Source organism: Nelumbo lutea, chromosome 1, assembly GCF_056320005.1.
Source record: "Nelumbo lutea isolate HS-2025 chromosome 1, American lotus-T2T, whole genome shotgun sequence".
Lineage (NCBI taxonomy): Eukaryota > Viridiplantae > Streptophyta > Magnoliopsida > Proteales > Nelumbonaceae > Nelumbo > Nelumbo lutea.
This window is the reverse complement of record NC_142684.1, coordinates 11065848-11073873: the sequence shown is the minus strand read 5'-3', so window position 1 is coordinate 11073873 and position 8026 is coordinate 11065848. Positions and strand designations below refer to the sequence as shown.

At 29.0% G+C, this 8026-nt stretch overlaps 1 protein-coding gene across 7 annotated transcripts in view; it reads left to right on the top strand.

The window, feature by feature from the left end:
- Nucleotides 1-7262: 7262 nt before the first annotated feature.
- Nucleotides 7263-8026, top strand: part of ITPK4 (inositol 1,3,4-trisphosphate 5/6-kinase 4) — a 75798-nt gene continuing 75034 nt past the window's right edge. The window contains exon 1 of one of the 7 annotated variants that reach the window (XM_088964057.1): nucleotides 7263-7565. Coding sequence is in view for 2 of the 7 variants with exons in the window: in XM_088964056.1 (XP_088820182.1) it covers nucleotides 7828-7923 (96 nt within the window). In the remaining 5 variants the exon portion in view is untranslated. Of the gene's footprint in view, nucleotides 7924-8026 lie in introns of all 7 variants that reach the window. The other 6 variants (XM_088964061.1, XM_088964059.1, XM_088964058.1 and 3 more) reach the window with 6 other exon arrangements.

Here is an 8026-nt window from a genome sequence, read left to right as displayed (position 1 = left end):
TTTTCATCTTTTTAGTTCCCTATATGTATCTTCTTATATGCTGATAACTAAGTAATGCACTTTATCTTGCTTCTGTGGGAATAGTAAATTAAATTCCACTGCCCACTGGCCATTAGTTCAGCTCCTTCTGAGTGTTATTTTTAAGTATAGAAAAATAACTAGTTAAACAAGCATGATGAGCATACTTAACCTAATAATTATGGTTGTTTGAATTTGAACTAATAATACAGGTTCTTCCTATAAAAAATAATAAAAAAAACCCATATTCTGAAAATGATCAAAAAAGAACCGAAGTTCTCAAACTGAAGTAGATCTTGGGTTTCATTTTTCCTTATTCTAGCTGGTGTTATGATTCAAAGAATACTTCGACTGTTCAAGTTACTAAAATTATAAGATATAGATCAGATGTTTATTTAACCACAGAAACAGTCATTAGTAGTTGCAGGCAAGATGCAAAATATTGGCATAGCAAAGCATCAATAAGATAAAGAAAAGGATACATATTGGTATTGTGATCACTTGATATTTGCATTGATATAGTAGAAAGATTTGGATACGCATGATACATCGAGGAAAACCTCAAAAATCCCATAAGCACGTTTAACACTGAACCATTATCATATCATCATCATTCAAGGAAAACCACACACACACACACACACATATATATATATATATATATATATATATATATATATATATATATATATGTTACGAAATTGCTCCTAATTAATTGTTCGGGCGTCATAATTGTCCTCACTCGAGCAACAACGCTTTTATGCTATTTTATGGTTATTTCTTAGAGCAAAAGAGAAAAAAAAAACGCAAGCCAACCCTACGAGAATAATGAAATGGCAAAAGGAGATGAACATAGATTTTATTCTGGGGTGGGGGCTGGGACCGTTGAGCTACTTTTAGCTGAAAAGAACAAGTCTGTAATTTTCTTAGTGGACTATGGACGGGAAAATCAGGCACTCGGTTCTCTGTTTTTTGGGTCGTCGATCTGACTCCGACACTAAAGTGCAAGCTGACGCTGCTCTTCCTTACTTCCGAACAACAAATTGGTTCAACTCTCCTCCGCTTTGCTGTAGCTAGCGAGTTAGCAACTCAGAAGTAGAACGTCCTCCTCTAAAGTTCTTCCAAGTGCATAGCACACATCTTCACTCTGCAACGCCAATATCTCAAATCTCGACTTTCAAGGTTTTTGCTTTTTTCCTTTAATGGCCAAGCATCTTGGATTTCTCTGGTTTTTTATTTTTAATTTTCTTGTGGAACGTGGTTTTGTTCCCAGTTTGACGAGATCTTCTATGGTGGATCTAGCTAGTGGAGTTTGTACCAACATAAATTTGAATGGAGTTGCCCATCTTCGGAGCGATGGGATTCTTCAATTAACAAACAAGACGAGTCATTTAGTGGGTCACGCCTTCTACCCATCTCCTCTCCGGTTCAAAAACTCCACTGATGGCACAGCTTTCTCTTCATCTACTTCTTTCGCATTTGCCATCGTCCCCAAGTATCCGAAGCTTGGTGGGTATAGCCTCGCTTTCGTGATCTCTCCAATGAAAGAGCTCAAAGGAGAACTTCCGAGTCAGCACCTCAGAACCAAATCCAACGAATGAGCTCAAAGGATCGGAATTCAAGTCCAATGAAAGAGTTCAATGCTAGTGATGTCAGGAACTTCTCCAACCATGTTTTCACTATGGAATTTGACACGGTTCAAGACTTCCAGTTTGACATCAACGACAATAATGTTAGGATCAACATCAATGACTTGAAGTCGAATGCATCTATTACCCTCGCTTATTATACTAATATCTCTCAACAAAGGAAGACCTTAATCTCAAAAGTGGCAAGATGATTCAGGTGCAGGTAGATTATGACTCGGTTAGTTTACGTTCTTTTTTCTTTTGCTCTGAAAAAGGACTACAACAAAGTCTAAAAGTGTTGTTGCTTGAGTGTGGGCAAGTCCAATATTTTAAGATATTTTTAATGATGCGCTGACGATTAATCAGGGGCAACTTTGTAATTTACAGCTTTTCCGTCTATTTCAGTAACCCAAGGGAGGATTTTGTTGAGTTATTTAAAAGTTTAAGGGAGGTTTTTGTTAAAATGAAATTAAAGGGGAGGTTTTTATGATTGTCAGAAACTTCAAGGGAGGTTTTTGCATTTTACCATTCTTTTTATTACATCTCATTTTTGAAACAACCAATGATATGCACTTTTCCAATAACCTAAATAATCTATTCTCCTAAAATTTCTCCTAAACTACCTCTCCTATTTTCTCTAAAATTATCTCTAATTCTTATTTATCTTCTAAATTATCTCTAATTCTTATTTATCTTAAAAATTATCTCTAATTTAGTAGAGAGTTTCTCTCCTAAATTATCTCTAATTCCTATTTATCCTCTCCCCTGCTTTTTATCTATTTCTATCTAAAAAAGTTTGTATTAAAAAATTTAAGAATTATTTAAATATTCTAACAAAATTATATAATAACTTTAAAATATTTATTAAAAACACAAAAACAATATTTCTATATTTTTACAAAATATATCACGAAATTATGTACTAACAATTTAAATTCTGTTTTTTATTGGATTATCAATTTAATTTTTATTCAAATAATAAAAACTTAACATTAAAAAATAAAATGTTATAATAACAAATATTAAAAACATATAAATAACTATATAACAAAATATTTAGTAATATGTAATAGCTTTAAATAAATAAAATTAAAATAACAAAAAATTTGAATATTTTACACATTATTTAAATATTTAACATAACTAGATTATAAATAGTTAAAATAACAAAATTATGTAATAAATTTAAAAAATTTCTTAAAAGTAGAAAAATAATTATAGCACAATATTCAAATTAATAATAATTCAATATCTTACAAAATTAATAATAAAATTATGTAATAATAGTATAAATTATAATTTAATGGATTATTAAATTCAATAAATAATAAATATTTTAAAGTTTAAATATTTTACATATTTATTTTAGTAGTTAAGTAACTAAATATTTTAAATAACAAAATATTTAACATAACTAGATTTTAAATTTAAACAATATGAAAAGTAGAAAAATAATTATAACATTGAAAGCAATAATAATTTAATATTTTACAAAATTAATAATTAAGTAAATTTAATAATAATTTAATATTTTTACATAATATTGTAAGTAACTAATTTCACTTATATCAATTAATAATTCGAGAAAATAACTTTCATAAAAATTAATATTTATTAATAATAATTTTAAACACTTAATACATATTTATTATATAATTATATATTCTAATATTAATATTTATTGTATTTTAGTAATTATTTATTGTTTCCTATGATAAATGTATTTTCAATATAATTATGTATAAATTTATTTTTGTTTTGTTACTTTATCAAAAAACTTTCAATAATTATTGTATATTAAATTACTATTATTGAAATTTTTAAATTTTGTTTATTGTACTTATTGAATTTATTGTATTTTTTATATAACTTATTGATTAATTTTTATTAGAGATTATACTATTTATTGATTAATTTAATATATTTTTAGTACTTATTGTATTTTTCATTATCAATATATTTTTCAATAATTGTGTATTTTTGCTATAAAATTTCAATAATTATTGGAGATTAAAATATTACTATTTATCAAAGATGAGACTGAAATTATGAATGTTCATGAGTTGGTTCGGTTCGGTTCGGTTATAGGTTGTTTTGCCAACCAAATTGACATGTTCAGTTGAAACTGATTAACCATTTGTGAAAACTGACCCACTCAAGTTATATTAGTTTGTGTCAATTTTTTGGTTTGGTTAGTTGGTTCAAAAAATTTAAACTTGAAAATTAAATTTAAATTTTAAAAATTATAGTGCAATTGTTAAAAAATAAATTTTAAAATTAAATTTATGATATACAACATTTTAGACTAAGAAATATGGGAAGTTTTTCATTTTTTCATATTAAATTTTATATTTAAAATATAAAATATTAACATATATCAATGGTCAAGTCATCCGATTTTGGTCGATTTACAAATGGCTACAACAAAACTGATCCAATATGGTCAAGTCAAGTTGATTAGGTTGGTCAGTTTCTTCAATTTAATGAATAAACCTAACTGAAACTAATTATTGTTATTTTTGTATTATAAAAATTTTATTAAAAATAGTATATAAAATATGAATAATTATTAATCATTTATAAATTTGAAAATATAAAATAGTTGTATACTCTTATGTAGGGGTGTCAATTGGACTGGATTTGGTCCAATCCGGTCCGGTCTAATGTGAGTCCATTACAAATGGACCTAGTTCAATGAATATTTTGGACCAATCCAAAGACTGTCTAATCTATTCAAATTCATATTAATTTAGATTGGTTTCAACTCAAACCTAGTCCGTTGACACCTATGTTCTTATTTTCTATCAATGGACCAGATATTTGTTCAATCCAATATAAATTCATTATGGACGGACTAGGTCCAATCCAATATGTCATATTGGTCCATCCAATCTGTCCAAATTCAACATGTCTTATTGGTCCGTCCAATCCATCCAAATGGATTTTGATTTGGACAGAGTCCAACCCAAAACTGGTCCATTGACACCCCTACTCTTATGTGTTTCTATTAGGGTCATTTAGTAGAACACACCTTAGAGTTTTACATATTTACTTAAACTTACCTTATAGTTTTCATTTTAATAAAATATCTTATATTTTACAACTTATTTACTTACTCAACATTTCATTAAGGAGTGTTTGTTTTGTCATTAGGGCCATAATTTTTTATTACAAAAATACCCTTATCACTTTTTTTTACAGAAAACAAAATTGACCAAATATAGCCAATAGAGTGGTTGCTTGTCTTATTAGGGGCAAAAATGGTATTTTTATTTTCTTTTGATAAAATTTATTTAAATAAACATTAGATCGACACTATCATTTTTCACTATCATCTAATGGAAGATTGATTAAATCCATAGTAAATTATATACAAACTATAGGGTAAATTTTAGTATATCCATGAAACTATAAGGGGTGTTTTAGTAAATGACCCTTTCTATTATTTAGCTTTCACTTAACAAATCCCATTACTGCATTGTTAAATTGTGGGTGCTTACATCAATTCTTACTCCTACCACCTATGTCTTTATATATATATATATATGTATGTATGTATGTATATAATCGTTTAAGCTAAATAACCATGAATAAGGAATAAATACATAAGAAACATATACTATACATTACAACAAGTACGTGGGAAAGTCAATATCATACAATAACTTCGCTAATAATGCATGTTAGTGACATTTAATCAACAAAGAGTCTAAGACACATTATATGGCTTTTTACAATTTATTACCTGTATAAGCCATTAACATATTATTAGTTATCCGTGTTAAATGTTTAATTAACAATTACATAAATATATAATCAATCTACATATTATAGAGCATAAGACAAATCATATGAAACTATATTTTTTAATTATTAAATAATCTATTTTAGATTTTATTATTTTTACTTTATATATATATTGCCAAAATAAGTTAAGTCAACTTTTTGGGAAGAGATCAAATGTCGGTTCATTGCATGTTTGCATTAGTTCAATTTTGCTTGTGTTTGATAGGAATCTATTTATGACTTGAAGATGACAACAAGTGATGAAGTGAACAAATATGGATTTCAAAACATGTTTGCATAAAAAATCGGATTCTTTTGGATCGGATATGGGTGATCTGACCCATCCGGTCCGAAGATCTAAAATAGGGATATTCAATTCCAACAATATAGGATTGGACTTCAGATCGGATCATGATCCAATCCATTTGCACCCCTATCAAAAGGGTTAAAACATCGTGTATATTGAGCATTTCGGTCTTCTAGATCCACTGTGGCTGCGTTTTAGCATCTAAGGGATTTTCTCTTTGAGTCTAAGTAAAATTTGACACATCAACGGTTACTGAATTGGATTAAATTTGCAACTGGCCGAAAACATTTTATTTTATAAATATAATTAAAAAATCAATAAATAAAATAACTAACAAAAGTCACAAAACCTCACATTCCCATACCATATTGTACGAGCAACAGAAAACTGATATTCCAACCACTGACGGCAACACAAAGCCTCCAAAGATTTTAGCGGAGATTAGAGTGATTATTTGAAAAATAAGTACTTATTGAGCAAGTGTTTAAAAATAAGTGATTATAAACATTCCACAAAAAAGCATTTATTTCAAACAGAGATGGAGATAGTATAGGTATTTTTAGCCCCTATTTGATCTCACTTATTTTAAGTATTTATTCAAATAAATACTTGAAGTAGTGGAACCACGCAATTAGTGAAAAATAAGCACTTATTCTTGTTTGACAAATAAGTCAGGAATAAGTGCTTATTTTGAACAAGTACTTATTTGAAAGTAAGCACTTAAAAAATAAACATGTTGAACGTGGCTTTTTTAAGAACTCTAACCCATAAAACTTTGGTTGTTTCATCTCCTTTTCCATTAAAATATACCACCGGCCGGCAACCAAAAATCGATATCTTCTTTTGATTTTTCATTAATATACACCGAAATTTAGTGCAATATTGTTTGTGTTTTTTGGTATATTTTGTTTGCGTGAATAAACAGATTTTTTTTTTTTTTTTATGTTCGTTTTGGTTGAGTATTACACCAATAATAGGCCATTATCGAATTTTTTGTTATTTATTTTACATATTCCGAATTTTTATTTGATTTTTGGAATATTAATGTGAATATTTTACATTTTTTTTAATTCTCATTGCAAACTTGTGGTGTGCTTCCATATTATTTTCTTCTTGCATAATACATATTTTTATTTTGGGATAATATGCAAATATTGATTTTCTAATTATTACTTATTATATGAAAATAATTAATTGTGTATTGGTGAAAACATTCCTTATTATTATTATTAGTAGTAGTAATAGTAGTTTTAGTGTTGTATTATTGCCATGTGTGGGTCCACATGGCACTCCATGTAGGTTACATGTGAACCCTAATGTGTCACAAAGCAATTATGTGGCAAGTTTCTTTGAAACATATAATAAAATATGTGAAAACCAATATTTATATGAGTGTGTATAAAATAGGGGTTAAAAATGTTATTTTCACAAAATCAAATACTTAAATACTTATTGAAGGAGTGGCTCGCCAAACATCCTCAGTTCAATAAAAACTTACAAGTGGTTTGGAAAAGGGGGTTATAGTGCAATGTGCAATAAGCACTTTTCATAAACCACTTGTTCATTAAATAGGGCCTTAAAATGATATGGCCTGCCAATACAGGTCTTAAAGGAAATAAGCCCAAAATCTGAAATTCTATAAGCACTTATTCGGGCTTATTTCCCCAGCCCAAACAATTGCTTATTGGTGTGGTTCCGGCCCAAAATAATTGCTATTATGCACTAAGTTTAAGCACTCTCGATGAACTGTTACGGCAAGTTGTGTACGTCAACAGAATTGTAACTGTGAATTGGCCCGCGTTCTCGTCTTCTCTTCTTGAACGCCGGTAAGAGAATCATTTTCTGCAATCTTGTTAATTGCTGTCAAACGGCATTCTCCTCTTTATATCTGTGAAAAGGAAATATGGGCACAGTATTTACAAGGATTGCCAGGTCCATGTTATCAAATATGATGGTGATTGGTGACGACGGTGAATAGAATTTGATCCACTATCTCTGGAAAAGTAATTATACGATTGGTCCTTGTTTTCCACCTTCTTTGTGCGCAACCTGAATGCCAAGGGAAACCTGCTCGGCGTTCGGGTTGGGATGCCTGGTCTGCATTTGGGTTTCTATATTGTGATGGTGCAAATATGGTTGGAAAACATGTTCTGCATTAAGCTTCTTCCCATGGTGGAAATCATGGTTCGGATCACTGCTAATCTATCCACTCTTGCTTATCTATACAGTACCAATCAAACATTGTTTTCACTTAAGAGATATTTGCTTTCTAAAACTTTAATCACTG